The sequence below is a fragment of the Dasypus novemcinctus genome, chromosome 10 (assembly GCF_030445035.2).
Source record: "Dasypus novemcinctus isolate mDasNov1 chromosome 10, mDasNov1.1.hap2, whole genome shotgun sequence".
In the NCBI taxonomy this organism is placed as follows: Eukaryota; Metazoa; Chordata; class Mammalia; order Cingulata; family Dasypodidae; genus Dasypus; species Dasypus novemcinctus.
In genome coordinates this window covers 40469873-40490382 of record NC_080682.1, presented here as the reverse complement: position 1 = coordinate 40490382, position 20510 = coordinate 40469873, and the positions used below count along the sequence as shown (strand labels likewise).

Sequence of the window (20510 nt, the reverse complement as noted above, 5' to 3'; positions counted from 1 at the left end):
GGTTGAAGCTTAATCTGCATAGAATTTAAAATTAGGTTGATTGTCATGGTTTGGGAATGGACAGAAATGATGGGAGCACAACAACGTGAGTTTACTTAACAGTGCTGATGTATGTGTGTAAATGTGGTTGAAAGGGGAAGTTGGGTTGTATGTATGTTGTATGACTTTTATAAAAGATATTTATTTGGGGTAGATGCTTACAGTCACAAGGCCCTAAATAGTCCAACTCATGGTACCATAAGAGGCATTTTCTCAGCCAATGTCATTTGCCACATATTGAAGCAAGATGGTGGATAATGTCTGTGAGAGTTCAGCCTTCCTTCTTCTTCTTAAGGATCCATGGTCCCAGCTTCTTCCCATCTCAGCTCTAGGCAGGAATAAGGCTCACTTCTCTTCCTCTGAGGCTCATTTCCTTCTGGTCTCAGCTACTCTCTTCTCTTCACAAAGTCAGTTGTAGACTATCATGCTCGTCTCTCTTCCCAGGGTCTCTGTCATGTCTAATGAGCTGTCTCTCTTGCCTGTGCTCTTCTCTTCCGTGTATCTACTTCTGTGAGAGAGTCTGTTTTATCAACCCACCAACAGGGCTGGTACTCAAAGCTTAGTCACACTCTAGTGATATGGTTGAGTCTTCAAGACCTTAATCTTTTATTTTTTAATTTATTTTTTGTTTTTTTAAAGATACTTAGATTAAATGAATGTTACATAAAAATGTAGGGGATTCCCATATACACCACTCCCAACCCCCCCCACAATTTCCTACATTAACAATATCCTTCATTAGTATGGTACATTTAATACAAATTGATGAACACATATTGGAGCATTGCCACTGAGTGTGGATTACAGTTTACATTATAGTGTAAACTGTCTCACACACATTGTTGCATGTTATGACAATATATATAATGACCTGTATCTGTCACTGAAACATCACTCAAGACAATTCCAGTGTCCCCAAAATGCCACCATATTATACCTAATTTTTAAAAAAATGATACTAAGATTACATAAATGTTACATTAAAAATATAGGGGGTTCCCATATGCCCTGCTCCCCACACATGACATGCTTTCTCACATTAACAACATCCTTTATTAGTGTGGTACATTCATTGCAATTGATGAACAGATCTTAAAGCATTCCCATTAAACATGGGTTAAAGTCTTCATCATAGTTTACACTCTCTCTCACCCAATTCTGTAGGTTATCCAAGATACGTAATAGCCTGTATCTGTCATGGCAATGTCATTCAGGAAAATTGCCAAGTCCCCAAAATGCCCCCATATTACACCTGTTTTTCCTTCTCCCTGCTCTCAGAACTTCCAGGGGCCACTGCCTCCACATCAATGATATAACTTCTGCCATTGCTACAATCACAATAAATCTATAGTAGAATACAAGTAAGTCTATTTAGTCCATAGTTCATTCCACAATCCAGAGGATTCTGGGATCGTGATGCCCACTCCACCTCTAACTGAGAGTGTGCTGTGATCCATTAGAGCTGATGGATAGGACTTTCTTGATTGCAATTATACACTCTCTTGGGTTCCTTGGATGGTAATTTTCCATTATCACCCCCTTATAGTTGTCATGAGCGAGACCAATGAACTGGGGTGTAAGTGTTGCAACTCCACTGATATTCATGGCCGATCTAGCACATGGACAGCCCAAAGATTTAAGTTTCTTGACTATAACTCTAGTATTAATTATAGGTTCAAACAGAAGAACAGGAGAGCCATGTGTAGGGAAACCACAATTGAGTTCAACTCTTTCACCCTGGGAAGCATAAATTCCAAAGTAGAACCCACTAGCAAGGCACCAAACTTCTGAGATTCATGCACTGACTATATTGTTTGAATGTCTCCAGAGACCTCATGAGCCCCACTATTTGGAGATCCTATGAGACATGCATAAGCCTAACCTCTGGAAAGTCCTCTGGAATCACTTTGAAGTCTCTTAGCCATATAAATTCATTTTTCTTTACCTTTTCTCCCTTTTGGTTAAGGTCTTTTCCCAGTTTCATTGCTACTTGATGCTTGGTAGTAATCCCTCAGTTCCAAGTAGGCTTATCTCCATAGGTCATGTCCCATGCTGTGGGCAGGTAATGTATTTATTTATTGAGTTCAGCTTAAAGAGAGGCTACATTTGAGCATCAAGGAGGCACCCAGGAGGCAAGTCTTAGGCACCCTACTATACTAGGCTAAGTTTCCATTTCAAGAGTAAAGGTTCATAAGCACAGTCATCAATATCAAGGGCATGTCAATGGACCATCTTCCTTCACTAGTCATTGCCCCAGTACTCAAGGGATTCTTGGTTTTCTGTTAGAGAATGTGGCAGAGCTCCTCAGAAAGGTAATTTGATATCCCTTTGCTTATTGTGTGAATCTCCACCTACCATAACAATGCCCCATGAACATTTGAACACATTTATATATGTATGTCCAGGTGAGCTTCTTCCCATGTATCCTCTATCACTGACACCCCACACCAGTGATCCTCTCCTGCCACTGTTGTAAGCATTTGGTGATCAAAAACTTCTTCAAAAATGAAGCCAATAAAATAGTAAAATAAACAATAATGATAGCTTTAAATATAAGAAATAACACTTTTTTAATTAAAAAAAAAATTCTTCCTTCCTGAGGACCTTAGGAAGGCAACTCTGCCTCTAACTCAAATGGGGGGTTAGATCCCACATGGCTGATAGATGGAATTCTGCTTGCAGTTAGTTGTAGACTTTCTCTGTTCCCTAGTGTGGTAGTTGGCCTCTAACTCAAACTCTGCCTCTAACTCAAAAGGGGGGTTAGATCCCACATGGCTGATAGATGGAATTCTGCTTGCAGTTAGTTGTAGACTTTCTCTGTTCCCTGGTGTGGTGGTTGGCCATTCCCATCTCCCTGTTAGCTGACCTCGGTAAGTCCAACAAACCGGAGAGTAGGTGTTGCAACTCTGCTGAGGCTCAAGATCCAGCTGGAATATCGTCAGTCCAGAGATTCAAATCTCCTGAGCATACACCAACCCCAGAGCCAACCATTGGCTCAGTAAAAGTGACAGAAGAGGCATATGTAGAGAGATCACATCTGAGGAGCACTATATCACACTCAGGAGCACAAATTTCAAAGTAGGGCCCACTGGTAAGGCACTGAAGTCCAGAGCCATCTGGCATGACCGTAGAACATGATGAAGGAATAAAATATGGATTATGGTGGACTTATGGGTACTCTACTATAGAATTATTGTCACTCTAGCAATGGAAAAACTGTATCACTGATGTGGAGAGAGTAGCCACAGGAGTTGTTGAAGGCAGGGAGAGGGAAGAAGAGGTATGATGTGGGGTATTTTTAGGACTTGGAGCTGTCCTGAATGATATTGCAGGGACAGATGCAGGACATTATATATCATGCCATAACCCACTGAATGGACTGGAATAGAGCATAAAATACAATGTAAACTATAATCCATGCTGTGTAGTAGTACTCCAAAATGTATTCATCAGATGCAATGAATGTGCTACACTGATGAAAGAGTTTGGTGATGTGGAAAGAGTGGGGGCGTGGGAGGGGGGTTATATGAGACCTTCTTATATTTTTTAATGTAACATTTTGTATGATCTATGTATCTTTTTTAAAAAAATTTTATTATCTTTTCTAAAGGTACATATATCACAGAAAATTTACGTTAAAATATGTAAGAGGTTCCCATATGACCCCACTCCCCACACCCCACACTCCTACTACAACAACAACCTCTTTCAACAGTGTGGCACATTTATTGCATTTGATAAATACCTTTTGAAACTCTGCTATACAGCATGGATTATACTTTACATTGCAGTTCACACTCTCTCTCAGTCCATTCAGTGGATTATGGTAGGATATATAATGTCCTGCATCTGTCTCTACAATATCATTCGGGACAACTCCAAGTCCAGAAAATTCCCTCATATTATACCTCTTCTTCCCTCTCTCTGATTTATCTATTTTATTCTTAATATTTTTATAGTAAATTTTATTATTTTAAATTTAATTATAAAAGTTATTTACAATTTTGTAGAAATACATTTGACTTTTATATTTTGATGTCATATCTTAATTTTTTGCTTACTTATATTTTTCCTTCTTTATTTTTTAATGTTACATCCAAAAATATGAGTTCCCCATATACCCCCACCCCCTTCACCCCAGTCCTTCCACATCAAAAGCCTCTTTCATCATCATGGCACATTCATTGCATTTGGTGAATACCTTTTGGAGCACTGCTGCACCACATGGATAGTGGTTTACATTGTAGTTTACACTCTCCCCCAGTCCACCCAGTGGGCCATGGCAGGACATACAATGTCCAGCATCTGTCCCTGCAGTACCACCCAGGACAACTCCAAGTCCTGAAAATATTCCCACATCATATCTCTTCTTCCCTCTCCCTACCCTCAGCAGCTATCATGGCCACTTTCTCCACATCAATGTTACAATTTCTTCCATTACTAATCACAGTAGTTCCATAGTAGAATATCAGTAAGTCTACTCTAATCCATTCTCTATTCTTCCATCCTGTGGACCTTGGGATGGCTATGTCCACTCCCCCTCTATATCAAGTGGGGGTTTAGATTCCACATGGATGATGGATGCAATTCTCCTGCTTGCAGTTGTAGGCACTTTTGGATTGCTGTTGTGGTGGTTGACCTTCTTCACCTCCCTGTTAGCTGGTCAGGGTAAGTCCAATAAACCAGACAGTAGGAATTGCAAACCTTCTGAGGCTCAGGAAAACTGCTTTGGCATGTTATTGATAGAGGGCACATGGTTGGGAGGGAGTTCTCCAGGGCATGTATACAGGGTACATAAAAAATATTTGAATATTTTCATAGGGGCTTCAGTTAAAAACAACTGAGGGAGTGCTGAGTTCCTAACCAGGAGAGTTCTATCACATTCCCCAATTGAACAGCAACAATTCCCCAGGTGCAATGGCAAAGACCAATAAAGACGGATGGTCCAACAATGAGCCCTTGATACTGATGGCTACGATTATGAGCCTGTGCATCTGAAATCTGAACTAGGCCTAGAGCTGCAGGGAGCCAAAAAGTTACCTCCTGAGAGCTTCCATGTTGCTCAAATATGGTCACTCTTTAAGCCAAACTCAGCATGTAAATGCATTACCTCTCCCCCAGTGTAGGACATGACTCCTGGGGATGAGCCTCCCTGGCACCAAGGGATTACTACCAAGTACCAGCTGTTGATGTAACTAGTAAAGACCTTGAATAAAACGGTCAACTCAGACCAGCAGAATATCTCAACCTACATGTAATATCAGATGTTAAAACCTGCTTTATTACTTTGGATAAAAGGGGGAAATAGAAAGGACAAATGAGGTTATATGGCTATGAGTCTCCAAAACAGAGTCAGGTGGTCACCAGAGGGATAATGCTTACGCACACCTCAGCAGGGTCCCAGAGACAGCCAAAGTAGATAGAAGCCCAGGTACTGGTTTTCCTGAGGGCTAAAGAGACCCACAGGTTCTACAGTCATGGCAGATGGCTCTGGAGTTCAATGCCATGTCAGTTGGCCCTTCTTTGGAGTTTGTGTTCCTGAGTGTGATGGAGTTGAACTCAGATATGACCGTTCTACACATGCCTCTTCTGTTACTTATCCAGACCTGTGGTTGGTGTTGGGGTTGGTGTATACTTAGGAGACCTGGATCTATGAATCTTTAAAAAAAAAATAAACTATTAAAATTTTTAAAAATTAAAAAAATTTGGGATAGTAGAATCTAATGAAACAATATTTTTTGACATTTTGTCTTTTATCACTGTAAGATCTGTTGTCCAATATCTTCAGTGCCATTTTCTTCCATTTATTACCCCAGTGTCTTACGTTTTTCATTTTGTCTTCAAAGAAGTTTTAGGTTACAGACTGAAGCTGTCAAAGAGGACTTCATCCACAGGCTGTCAAGATTGAGGAATGAACAAACATAAGGAGGAAGTATAACCATGGATGAAAGTAGATGTATTGCTATTGTTTCTTGTGTTAACTGAGTCACTTGCAAAATTGATATAAAAATTAACTTTTAAATTAAAAACATTAATGATTAAATACAGAAATTTTAATATGAGTAGAATACTTACAATAATTTTAAGTGAAATCAGAATACAAAATGGTATTATATGATGATATCTATTACATAAATGATATATTGATATGAACAAAGACATAAAATGGAAAAATAATACCAATGTATGTTGGACTATATATATATATATATATTTAAGTTATATATTTAGAAGGGATATCCTAGGGAAGTCAGATTTATGAGGGGCATATATGAGTAAAACTTGAATTAGGAAAATTAAAATTTTGTACCAGTTTGAATTCATAGACAGTGAAACTCATTATTCTTTAATATAGCTAACAATGGAATAAATTCTGGAGTAGACAAAGAATTGCTACACACATTATACAGTCCTCAAAGTATTTTTCAGGTACTTTGTTTTCTTTGAGACCATTTTCAGGCATAGATGAAAGATAGGACAAAGACATTCTTTGCAAAACACATTCAGCACAAGATACTCAAGGTATCAAGCACAATAGTCCCAGAATTAATGAATTTAACTGAGCAGATTTTCTTCAAAAGAGTTTCTTTAATAATAGTAGTGTTTGAAGATTGTGGGAAGATGGTGATGGACTAACAGGCAGAGCTGAATACTCTCACAAAAACAATGAGGAAAGAGCCAAAAGTTGACTGAAGGACCTGCTATGGGAGTCAGCAGACCAGTACAGTGGTACACAATTCCCAGGTGGGTGAGGGACAGAGAGACAAAGAAGCCTGAAAAGACAAACATAAGTTACCAAGTCCCTGGGGAGGCCAAGAAGAGCTTCCCTCCCCCATCTCCAAGATGTTAAACTGGGGTAAATCTCTGAGCTCACTGTACCCAACTGAGAGGAGAAAAGATACCGTCCTCCCTACCAGCTATTTCTAAGGAAAAGGGACAGAAAGTTGAGGTACTTTTCCTCAGTTAATTCAGCCAGCAGAGGTTGCTTTGAACCTTTGATCTGGAGAGTCAACACAGGAACTCAGGAAAGCCTACACTGAAAAACCTCCATGGAAAGTTGCACCAACTATTGCCATCAATTGGCATGTTTGGAAACTTCATGAGCAAAAACTGTTCATGCTCTCAGTACCTAAACCATGGGAGCAAATCTGTACCCCACTAGTGAGTCCCTGGCCCAATTTTCAACATTTAAGCTGGGCAATTTTAAAGACTGAGAATAAGTTGAAGCAAATATCAAAGCGGATCAGTGGCTGAGGGGGGGAACAATGGGCAAGAGAGATAAATTAGCAAGCAGAGTAATTGTACTGATACATTCAGATGCTAGACATCGTCAAAGTAGGAAACAATAAGAGATGGCCCACCCAAAATAACAAACCAAATATCCTGAAGAGATACAGAATTTAATACAATTAATAATGATAATCACACAACTCTCCTAAATCACTTTAAACACTTTAAAGAAAATATAACTAAGGTAATAAAGGACATTAAGAAGATATTGGGAGAGCAAAAAGAACTATTTGAAAGCCTGCAAAGAAAAGTAACAAGCTTGTGGGAGTGAAAGACAAGGTAGATGAGATTAAAAATACATTAGAGGCACATAAGAGCTGATTTGAATTGCTTGAAGATAGATGTAATGATTTTCAAGACAGAATATCTGAACTGGAAAAGACAGGAGGACAGAAAGAAGAGAATGGAAAAAACGGAACAGAGTCTGAGGGAATTGAAGAACAATGCAAAACACACAAACATTCACATTATTTGTGTTCCAGAAGGAGAGAATGAAAAATGGGAAGAAAGAATATTTGAGGAAATAATGACAAAAACTTCCCAACCCTTATGAAGGACATAAATATCAATATCTAAGAAAGACAATGCACCCCAAACAGAATAAATCTGAATAGACCTACACTGAGATACATGAAATTCAGAATGGCAAATATCAGAGATAAAGAGAGGATTCTGAAAGCAGCAAGAGAAAAACATAGCATCACACACAAGAGAAAGTCATTAAGTTTAAGTGCTGACCTCTCATCAGAAACCATGGAGGAAGGAAGAAAGTGGTATGATGAATTCAAGGTACTTAAAGAGAAAAACTGCCAGCCAAGAATTTTGTGTCTGGCAAAGCTGTCCTTAAAAAAGGTGAGTGAGTTCAAAGTCTTCACAGAAAAACAATGACAGATAGAATATGTTACCAAATGTCCAGATCTGCAAGAGATACTAAAGTGGATGCTGAAGCAGGAAAGGAAAAAAAAAAAGGAAAAGAAAAACAAGGGTGAGAAATTTGAGAAGATTTTAGAAATGAAGATTATTAGGAAAGGTAAACCACAGGGTAAGACAGACAATAGAACAATATGACAACAGAGAGCCAAAGGACAAAATGGATGAAGTAATTCAAAGTTTTCAGTAGCCCTTTACATCTGTCCAATGCACCAAGAAATATGGAAAGAAGACTTTTCTTCGGCAAGAACATTCCAGGAGCAGCAGAAAGTGACACAGAGGATTGAAAAGAGTGAATCAGCAGCAGAAGTAAAAGATTTCTCACCAAAGTCCTCTCCTGACTATTACATTGAAAGGGATGAGAATGTTGCTGTTTGTGCAGCTATTTCTGAGAAACAGAAGACAGCCTCAACAAATAAAACAATGGTCATTGTGTCAGCTTCTGGGACTGTAGAGACTGTAAATGAGAGGGAAGATGGTGCTTCAACACCAGATGGCTCAGTTTTTATGAAAGCCCAATGAAGGAAAATGCATAGTATGAATTATCTGAATCTGTCTTTTTTATTATCATTTAAAGTTTTAGACTTAGGGACATTTATTCTGGAAAAATAGGACAAAACTCCTGTTTATAAGATAAGCATATAATCTAAATATTAGCATTATTGTATAGTGTTTGGACCATGCTTTGATTAGTTGTGGTTTACACTTAAGATTAGAATTCTAAGCAAAATATACAAATTTAATTTATATATATATATAAATTTAATCCAAATTATGGATGAATACATTTTAAAGACACAAATTGGAAAGAAAATTCTTGAATAGTAACTTTGTCTTTGTCAGTGTTATTAAAATATTGACGCATTGACTTTTGTTTTATGAGAAATGAAATAAGTGATTGATTTGTCTCCTAGAAATATATGGCTGTTACTATTCAGAATGTTTTACTTGCTTCTGTAGAGTAAGTTCATCACAAGGCTCAGATGATTTTATTATTTATTTTGATTCAAAGTTGTGGTTTTGTTATATGTGGAATCTTTTAAATTTCAGCCAAAAATGCATGCAAAAGTGAACATTCTGAAGTTTTTCTTAATTCTGATTTGTACTTAACTTTTTTACTTTAAAGAAGTTATAACAATGGTAATTACTTCCTTCAGTATTTGTTAGATGTGTGAAGCACAGATAAATTTCACAATGATAGTTTTACTTTTTTAGATTATTATTGTAGGTAGTTTAGTTTTCATCACGAGCGAGTCATTTTTTAAATGTGCATTTTTTTAAATGAGTGGCCTTTACAGACACATCATAATACATTGTACTGCTACCTTTAAAAAACAGGGGATAATATGGAACAGGGAGGGACTACATGGGAATCTCTCATACTTTTGATGTAACTTTTCTGTAATCTAAAACCTCTTTAAAAATAAAGTTTATTATTCTAAAAAATAGTAGCGCTTATGTATGTTAGAATAGTGTTCTTCAGGTTTCATAGTGCTGATTTTTCCATGATGATACTTCTATTCTTCTTTCTGCATATTAAGCCTTTTTCAACTGCATTATACCTACAGCTGCTGAGATGTGAAAAAACGAGTGTGAATGAATTCATTCTGGGGTTTAACACAAGCTGCAAGAATATGAAGCAGAACAAATGAACTTAGAGTTCAGGCCACTGATTTTCCCAAGATGTTACTTCTTTACTTCTCACTGCAGATTAAATCTGTCAACCACATTCTATCTACAGCTGCTGCTATGACAATAAGCACGAATGTGAATGAATTTATTTTGATGGGGTTGACACAAAATGTTGGGAAGCAGAAAGCAAACTTTGTGGTTTCTATATACTGTATAGTGATTCTGGGGGAAATTTTTTTTATCACGGTGACTAGTAAGGAAAGGCAAACCCATGGGAATCCCATAAACTTTTTTATATTCTATCTATCCTTTGTTGATACCTGCCCCTGCTCAGAGCAAGAGCATTTCCAGCAATGATTGTATGACTTGGATCTTTGCTACCCATTTCTTTTAGTCCATGGAGACCTTTGTGCTCATGCCTATGGCCTTTATATGGCCATGGGGAAGCCCCTGCAATTTATGACCATCATAAGCCGATATTCCTGTGATGCCTTGATGATTGACTTCAGTAACAACTTGTATCCATTCTTCAGCATAGTTACCCCTAATTGTGACATTGCCCTTCTCTGGCCCCAATGTGATTTATCACTATTTCTATGACTTGCAATCCTCGCTGTAATATGCCTGCACAGACACTTGTATGATAAATTTACTAGATGTGTACATTTGCATGGTGTGCTTCATAATCTTGCTTACTTCATAGGTAGTTGTTTTATGCTTTCTGAGAAACAACAGTGTATTAGGAATGTGAAAAGCTCTCCTCACCTGGACCTCCCATGTTATTGTGGTTATCATATATTTTGGTCCATAAACATTTATGTATATACAACACTAACCACCTTACCTGTTTTAATTTGGTCATAATTTCTGAATAGTCACTGGAAACCTCATTTTAGTAATGTAAATATATATATGGATGGAATATAATATAGAACTTTGGTTCATCCTAAAGTTGCATGTGAGAAAGAGGTGGACAAAATCCAAAATAGTACAAATACCTGAAATAAAACTCCAACATTGCTGTGGCAAAACCAAGATTACAGTTAGATAATCCAGTGATTCGTTCTACAATGAATAATTAATGACCACTAGTGGTGAGTTAATCTTGGTACTCCAAGGAACTCAAGGACTCATAGACTCACCTTCTTGAGACTGGAGAGTTTAATGATCTTGGAAAGTATCCTCATACAGATTTTGCCATCAGACATGGGAAGCTTGATTATCCCTCTGAGCTGGGAATTAGCTAAAAATCTTTTGACTCCAAATCTGATGCAGGGGCTCATTTATTGGCTGTTCTTATTTCTCAGGCCAAGGGAGTATATTACATTACTGTACACTTATATAAAAAGGAAAAGCTTTAGACTTGTTTTAAAGAGATTTGGATTATAATCTCAGGTCAGTTACTATATAACTGTCATTGGGTAAGTTACACACCTTCTCTCATCCTCAAATGAAAATAGTTAAGGAAGTTTAATAAAAACATACAAATTTGTGTGCGCTTTATTGAGACAATAATTCCTTATTTTTATATATTATTTTCATTAGTCATTATAACAACTTTATAAAGCTAAGTCTTTTTATTCCCATTTAATTTACGGAGAGCATGATCCTCCAAATTTTAATGAATTCAGCAAAAGCTTTCCTCAAGATCCTCACAGTACACTTTTAACACATAATGCCATGTAATTGGGATGTAATTTTTTCCAAAAATTTCTTTTGCAACTATTAGACCTGCTGGTTGCTACTAGACCATTCAGTGAAAGTTTAAAAAATGATAGAATCCATTCATGCCCATTACTATCTCCACTTTGTCCCCCACCTAGTCTCTCAGACCATCACTCCAATCTTTCTCTTCATCCTCATTGATGGTAGTTAATTATGGCTTGCCAAAGGTAATTATTGTTTCAGAGTTAGAGTACTAATATGACCTTCCAAATAGGAACTTAATTATATAAAATAAAGTGTCTCATGTTTTATTGCTTGCAACCATATACAAAATCAAAATTCTTACTTTTTACCTGGAAGTAGAAGTGCACATACTCATAGGCATATCTTTAAAAAATAAAAAAATAAATTAGAAAGGTAAGTATTCAATCATTCTTTTACCTTTTAAGAAAAAAAATTACCTCTTTTCCTCCATTGATTGAAAAGCATAGATGGGATTAGAAATGGGAGAATATATTATTAATGATGCTACAATAAATAATTAGTTTTACTAGTAAAATTTTACAAAGTAGGAAATTGAAAATAAAGTTTAAGGAAGTCCTTTATGTTCACAGCAGATGGTTTATAGGTCCAGTTCTTGTTTTGACCACACACTTTTCACCTATATCCACTATTATCTGGTATCAAAAGTTCCCCTGACTCTAGAAGTGAGAGATTTGAACAAATAATAATGAGAAAAGAATAGTCTTTTTGCATGTACAATTCATAATTAGTTGCAATTTAAATAATCGGCCCCATAGTTTGCTTTTGACCTCTGATGCTGTGTGGGTGGTTCATTGGATAATCCTTTGGGACTGGGTTGGGAGCAAAGATTTTCTTGGTGCTCCAGGGGCTGAAAGCCTCCTCAAGCATTGTAAATATTTTTGGGTATTACTATAAATATCCAATGCAGTAAAAAGTGAATCATTTAACTCATGTTTCTCTAAAAGAGGAAACTGGAAAGACAGGTGGCCTCAGTGACATTTCTATGTCAGAGAGAATACTTTTCATCCATAGAAGATTTTTCTGGAAACGTATTGAGAAACAGCTCTCTCCTGCCATGGACCCTCGTGTTTTGTCCAACCCAGTGCTTCTGGGAAGATCCATGTGAGTTTGGACCACAGCAAGAATCTCTTCTCTCCCATTTTCCCCACTCCTCTTAATGTTCTGCAATGCACAGCACTGATAAAGCAAAATGAAGAATAATTTGTATATTTTATATAGACTTCATATGATTCAACTTCTGAGTAAATTAAAGTTTCAGATATGAGAAATATACCTTACTGGAAGACATTTATTTGCACTTAGAGGTAAGTTGTTCAGCCCATCTGAAATATTTTCTTCACATTACTTCCAGAAGACTGATAGGATTGACACCATAATCAGTTTGCTTTCTGAAAAACGATGGTTCTCCTGGAAAGTATTTCCAGAATGAAGGATTGTAATGCTCTAGGTTTCCTAACCATTCCCTGGAAAGAACGCAACACTACAAAGCTTCTTCATAGTCACAGAAGGGGAGAGTAACTACACCATTGTTTTGAGGCCAGCTGCAAAGATGTTTCTATTCTTGGGAGTCCCATTATTTGAAGAGTTTAAGGTTAATGGCAATGTTTCAGGGGCAGAGTCCAAGATAAAGCTACACTTCTTAACTACTGTCCTGGGCTTTCAAGACCTGTGGTGACCATTGATCATGACACACAACCACATGCCTTCTCAGGTTTGGTTGGTAAGAGTGCAGAGCACCAGGAGGAAAGACCCTGAACTTTGTGATGAATTCTTCATCAAATAACCCTCACTAACACTCTTTCTCCCCTTCCCTCTGTATGTCTTTCTGTGTCCTATTCTTTCCACCTCCCCTGGTTTCTCCCCTTATCACTCTACTCTGACTTCATTGAGTCCCTGGCCTTTCTTGCCTTCACAATTATTCATTACATATCTGCTTCGATATTGTCCCACCATGAACCTTACCAAAATCAATACTGGGATACATATAGGAACATGTCAGTTGTCATTATTCTATGTTGTCCCTCAAATTCTCTTTTTGTGTGGTGCAATTTACATGAATGGATGGGATTTGGTGTTTCTATGACATGCAGTTTCAATGTTAGATGGAGTGTCAAGTTAGTACCATTCCATCATAGTTCTAGCCAAACTGTATTTGGTGCAACTCTCTGCATGATGGGTCAAGTTTTGTATGTTAAAGAGAACAAGACATATGGCCACAGGTACCTCACAAGGAAATGAGTGTGTAAAGTAAAATAAGAAAAATTAAAACCTTTATAAATGATAAGTTGACAGCACAGGAATAACATAATTTATATAATTTAGAATTAATTTGTTCAATTCAAAGCATTTAACTAGGCTCACAGAAATATAAGCTCATAGATTTTCATTTGGGAAGAGAAGAATGGTACTAGAAATAGATTTGGGGGCTGTATGTAATTTAAACTGGCTAAAATTTCAACAAGTAAAACTTAAGGATTTTAAACAAGAGAAAATAGCACATTCCAATATTGGAATGCCTCCAAAACCATAGAGGTAGGATAGTCTGTGAGTGTTAGGAATCAATGGCTGAATTTAGTGATAAAATTGTGAGGTGTTGTTGCTCTGAGCCAAAGCATCCAAGATGTTCAAGTGCTGCTTTCCCATCTTCATAATCTTAATCATTTCTTTGATTATTTAAAGCAAGCCTAAATAGTTTTGCATGATGTAACTTTCATGGCTGCCCAAACATTTCTCTCTTAAAATTTTTCATTTACTATCCATAGAGTTTTAATAGAAGTCATATGTACATTTAACTGAAATAATGTATGCTTCTTCCCTTCTTTGATCTTTTCCTCTCTTTTCTTCATTCAGTGTGCCACTTTCCACAGCCAAGAACACACTGATTTTATTTTTCCTCCATGAGATTTAATAAGAAGATTTAATAAGAAGCATCAGGCATGAAATTTGGGAGATTTTGCATGCATAGCAATTTTCCTCTATAATGCCCATCCCAACGATTTATTCAAACATTTCACCATCATTTCATAGTCTCTGTCCTGAATGACAGTGATAGTAAAATTATGGCCACGATGAGACAAAAGTTGGAATAATTTCCTCTTAGAGCATAATCAAACATTTGAAGAGGTCAGACATAATGGAAGCAAAGTGGTTTCAATATTAAGAAATGTTTTTTTCTCAAGAGGAAAACTGCAAATTTAATATTTTGAATATAGATATATTAGTTTTCAGTTGAGAAAAATATCCATGCAAATATACCACATTCATATTCACACAATTAATAATTGCCTATGACAATCTACAATTTTTATATGAAGTAAAGTTTTAAGGCATTAAAGTGACTCACTCAAGGTGATAAAGAAAAGTCAGAAGTTATTAGCCTTTTCCAGAGAGCACAATTAATGGCACTGGTTTTTGTTTGTTTGTTTGTTTTAAAATCTAGGTTCCACACAGGAAGATTCTGTAGATAAAGAATGGTTATTAACATTTTTTAAGAAGCTTCTGTGTTATTTTAATGCATAGTAAACTATGGAAACTACTGAAATTCAGCATTCATAGAATTAGAACTATGAGGGGTATCAAAAGTACAAGCCTTTTACCTTTGCCAAATCACAACTATCTCAATTTTCATTGCAGATAAAGTATTTCTCAGCTGCAACCTTTCTATCTTATTGTATCCATGGATATGAATAGCACTGTGAAAGAGTTCATTCTGTTTGGGTTAACACAGGGTATTCTAAAGGAGGAAGCAGTGTTTGTGGTCTTCTTGTTTCTCTACCTTGCAACTCTGTTGGCAAATTTACTTATTGTGATGACCATCAAATATAGTCGCATGCTTGGGAGCCCCATGTACTTCTTCCTTTTCTACTTATCCTTTGCTGATGCCTGTTTCTCCACAACCACAGCACCCAGGTTGATTATAGATGCATTGTCTAAGAAGAAAATTATCCCCTATAATGAGTGCATGGTCCAGATCTTTGCAATTCACTTCTTTGGGTGCATGGAAATTTTGGTTGTTATCCTCATGTCCTTTGATCGCTATGTGGCCATATGTAAGCCACTGCAGTACGTAACCATCATGAGCGGACATGTTTGTATTATATTGGTGAATCTGGCCTGGGTGGTGTCCTTTATCCATTCTTCAGCACAGATTATCTTGGCTTTGAAATTACCCTTCTGTGGTCCTAATATTATTGATCATTATCTTTGTGATATGCAACCATTGTTGAAACTTGCTTGTATGGACACCTATGTCATAAATCTACTTGTAGTCTTTAATAGTGGGGCCATATGCATGGTGAGTTTCATAATCCTGATCATCTCCTATATTTTAATCTTACACTCTCTGAGTAACCAAAGTGCAGAAGGAAGAAAGAAAGCCCTCTCCACCTGTACATCCCACATTATCGTGGTCATCTTAACATTTGCTCCTTGTATATTCATATACACTCGCCCTCCAACCATATTTCCAGTGGATAAGATGGTATCCGTGTTTTACACTATAGGGACACCCTTGCTAAATCCTCTGATTTACACTCTGAGGAATGCAGAAGTTAAAAATGCAATAAGAAAGTTATGGTGCAACATAGTGTGAGTGGAAGCAGAAGAATGGAAGACTACTTGCAATTTTCTGTGTTTTAATAAAGTTGATTGCAAGAGAAATTTGCTCTACCTGACATAGATAATATAATCCTTTCTCAGTAGGAATGCTAGAGAAGTAGGCAAAATGAACACAAACACAGAAACCCAGTTAATTTTGATACAAAGTCACTGATGATATTATATCAAATGCAGGAAGATTTGTGAGAACCCAAACTACTCTGTACTCCTATTCTTTGAATTGTAGATTCTCAGCCAGATCCTGTTACATCTAGAGTTTTACCTCCCTCTTTGCACATTATGCTGGTTTGGGATTTTTTTTTTCCATGTTTCTAATCCAAGTTTAATAATTTCTTCTTGACTTATGACTGATCCATTTTGTTAACAATTCTGCTTTAGGCACTTCTGAACCTGAAGCAAATCTTCTAGTGAAAAGCCACTTCAAAGTCACTCCAGGTTAATTAAGTTCTTATTTGAAATTTGGTACCTGTTTGAGAAACATGTATTATGGCCCTTCATCTGCTCCTTGAAATAATATACGGATAAAACACATAATTTCTAAGTCCCCTCTCAGCCTAAAGTAAGAGTGTTCATCACCCCAAATTCCTCAAGACTGAGGAATGAACAAACATAGGGGGAGAGGGTATAACCAAGGACCAAAGTGGATTTATTGTTATTATAGTTATTTTCATATAACATTGATATAAAGATAGTGGTTGGCACATCTTAATGCAGGGATGTGGCTTACTTATTATTTCCTGAGACATTCAGTAAAGCCTGCCTGATAGGTACACTTTTGTGTGAGTGATATTTTGGGCCATCACTACTTGAGACTATAACAAGTATTGGAAATGCAAGTTCTTGGATTGTCCAATGACTGGGATAAGCATTTTCTGTTGTAGATTTATATTTTTTATGTCAGTTCACTAAATTTACATTTTGCTCTAGGAATTGTTAATTAATGAGTTTGAGCAAATAAGAAACAGACCATGAGGGCCTGGGCAATAAAAATCCATCTCCAAAAACAAAATGATGATCATTGTTTTCCACGGATCTAAGGACTGAATTTCAACTGTTATGGATAAACCCAGCCAATGCCACTTTGGAAATTTTGTATGAACATGACTCTTTGGGAATAACACCACTGATGGACATTCGAAGTCTAAAAATAAAATTTTGGAAAATTTTTATAAAGCCTGTATTCTTCACTGGAGAACCTCTCAACCTCCAAGTTCTCTTGATGATGTGGCAATATTTTCTGTTTTGTAACTTAAAATATCAACAAGCATCTTGACTTGCCACAAGTTTGACAATACTACTCATTGATACACTTTAGCATTTAGCTGGATAGAACAAAGGGAATTTTGTGGATTGTAGCAAAGAGAAATGTAGAAATGAGAAATGGTAAGAGATGAGTATATAGAGGATTAAAAACATTTTCCCTTGTGTTTTATGAAATTCCTCTTGGCATAAACATTTGTGGAAAGACATTGAAGATCTGAGAGGTTTTGATCCTCCCAAAATTAATATTAGCTGAGATTTCTTTGGACACTCATGTGTTAATGGCACCAAAGTTCACAGAAGCAATTTCATTCTTTTTGTTATGGTAAACGTTTCCAAATTAAAACAAGAATTCTATGGCTTTTAATACTATCCCCAAACTAATAACTCTCAATTTAGGTATCCACTCAGAACTTTCATTTGATTGGGAGACTGATTCGTGATATCTTCCTCTAAATCTCTAATAGAAAACTTTACAATAAAAAAGACTGTTTTTTTTTCCCAATCATGCTGTATTCCTAGTCAAATCCATTTTTCCATTTGCCCAGACTGAAAATATTGGAGAACAAAAAACGGTGGTCTCAAATTCACATCTTATATAGAAAAACATGTTGACCTTCATTCTATATCCAGAGCATGATATATTCTCAAATTAATTCCTCTACCATTCTGGTCTAAGCTGCTAAATTCTTATGCCCCCAATACAACAATAGACTCATAATTCTTGCTGCTCATATTCTTTTCTTGCTTGAACTATCTGCAACACAGCAACCATAGACTCCTTATAAAACTTGATTAAAATCAGACCACTCCTCTGCATAAATCCCTGCAGTGGTTCTATTTCCTTCAGAGTAAAAGCCAAAATCTTTACATTGATTTGACCTTTTGTTGCTTCTTTGGTTTTTTTGGTATTACACTCTGGTTCTCTAGTCTCCAGCCACACTGAATTTTTTGTTCTTCCCTAGCCATAACTTGGTAGGTTTGCACCTTAAGATTCTTGCTTCAGCAGTTTGTTCTGCTTAAACCACTCTTCCAGCAATGTTTTTGCCTAAGATTTTCATCTCTTTAAGACTTTGCTCTAAGTCTTCCTTAGTGAGACCTCCCAAATGTCCATATATATTAAGCATCCTCATGCTTTCCCAATCTCCTTATCGTTCTTTATTCTTTCTTATTTTAATACAATTTAAATACAATTTAATACATATTCTAAAAGATGTACATTTTAGTTACATAAATATTTCTTTTTTTCTAGTATATCCCCCACTAGAATGTAAAATCCAAGAAAACAATTATCCTTCCCTATTTTATATAGGAATACATCCCAAGTCAGTTGTAGAGTCATTGGAACAGAGCAAAAACTCTACGTATTTGTGGTGGTTGTCATTATTGAGTGCTTAGAATTTGAAGAAAATAAATCACAGATCTTAACAATGGGACATATTGGTTTCTATAAAAATGCTTAATTAATGTTTTCATTTGGATGATAAATAAAAATACATATTGGTACATCATTATGGGTCTTCTGAAGGCCAACTAACATCCAGATACGGCCACATAATTTCATTGCCAGGGAATGATTGCTACTATGATTATACCAACCATTGCTATACTGTGTTGGCAATATAAGAAGTATGCACTTATGAAGTTGGTAAATGAGGAAAGCATTTGTATCAAGTGGATGTTAAATGATTATGAGCTACACAATAATGTGTCAATTTTACTATAATATAACTATGTTAATAGTCATGTTAAATTACATATTAATTTAAATTTCAATGATGTCGCAGTTATGTTTGAAATTTATTTTAGCTCTTCATTTATATAAGTTTTATAATGATAAGGCACTTATAACTCATTTTATGTTCACATATCTATATTAGTAACATTATACTGTAAATCATTCCCCTTAAAACTGGGGTTCATGAGATATTTTTTCCTTTAAGTTCTCCTAAATATTTAAAATTAAGAAAACTTTTCTCTACTTTAGAAAACAAAAGTAAATGTAGTAGAAAAACCATTTTCTTAAATAAACTACATGAACAGAGAAAAATGGAAATGAAGCACATGGCTTAAAACTTACAATTACAGTCTGGGATTGGACACTCTAGTTCAGTCAATTATGATTATTTAAATCCCAATAACCACTGAAATGTTGTAGTCTGTTAATGATGCTTTCTTCAGGAAAAACAAAAACCAAAAGACTGCCATGGTAATTTACATTTTATAAGGACTGTTTATTTGGTAGAAATTCATATACTGTCTAATAACTAATTTCTGTCTTACTCTCAGACTCTCTTTCTTGATGGCTTTTAATGAAACAAGCTGCCAGTCTTGGGGATACCCACATAGCAAGGAACTGAGGGCAGCCTCTTGCCAACACCCAACAAGAAATGAACCCATCAGTCCAACAACTTGCAATGAACTGAATTCTGCCAGTGACCACATGAGTTTGAGAGCAGATCCTGCTCCAATTGAACTTTGAGATGTGGTCACAGCTCTGGCTGACACCGTGATTGTAGCCTTGTGACACACCACAGAAGCACCCAGTGTTTGATGGAGTTTAGTTGTACCTGCACTCTTGAGCCACAGAAACTGTGAGATAAATGTGAGTAATGTTTCAAGATGCTTAAGATTTGGCAATTTTTTATACAGTAACAGATAATACTGTACAAAATTAGGCCTGTACTCTAATTGCATTTTCCCAAGCAATTGCTATCACATTCTCATGTTTATGTTCCAGGTCATTTTTTTATTTTGTGAAAATGAGCTAGGCCATGCAAAATGTCCATCTCTTGGCAGTAATAGATTCCAATGTGTCCAGCAAATCTGCAGGTCAGACCCTAATCTGTAGAACCTTTATGGTGGAAGAGGCAATGTTTGATCTTTACTGCTTATACATCTACTTTGATTTGCTTCAAACTACAATAATGTACATTATTACAGTCAATACAAACTATATCATTAATGGAGAAATACACAAAATATTCACAGGAAGTAATTTCATCTTTGTATGTGTTGTATAATAATGGAAA

The 20510-nt window shown here is 36.3% G+C and overlaps 1 protein-coding gene across 1 annotated transcript; it reads left to right on the top strand.

Annotated features, from left to right (window-relative positions):
• Positions 1–15277: 15277 nt before the first annotated feature.
• LOC101427618 (olfactory receptor 4C11-like) lies at positions 15278–16192 on the top strand. Its single transcript, XM_004447412.1, has one exon. The coding sequence runs from the start codon at positions 15278–15280 to the stop codon at positions 16190–16192; it is 915 nt and encodes a 304-aa protein (XP_004447469.1).
• The last annotated feature ends 4318 nt before the right edge of the window (positions 16193–20510 follow it).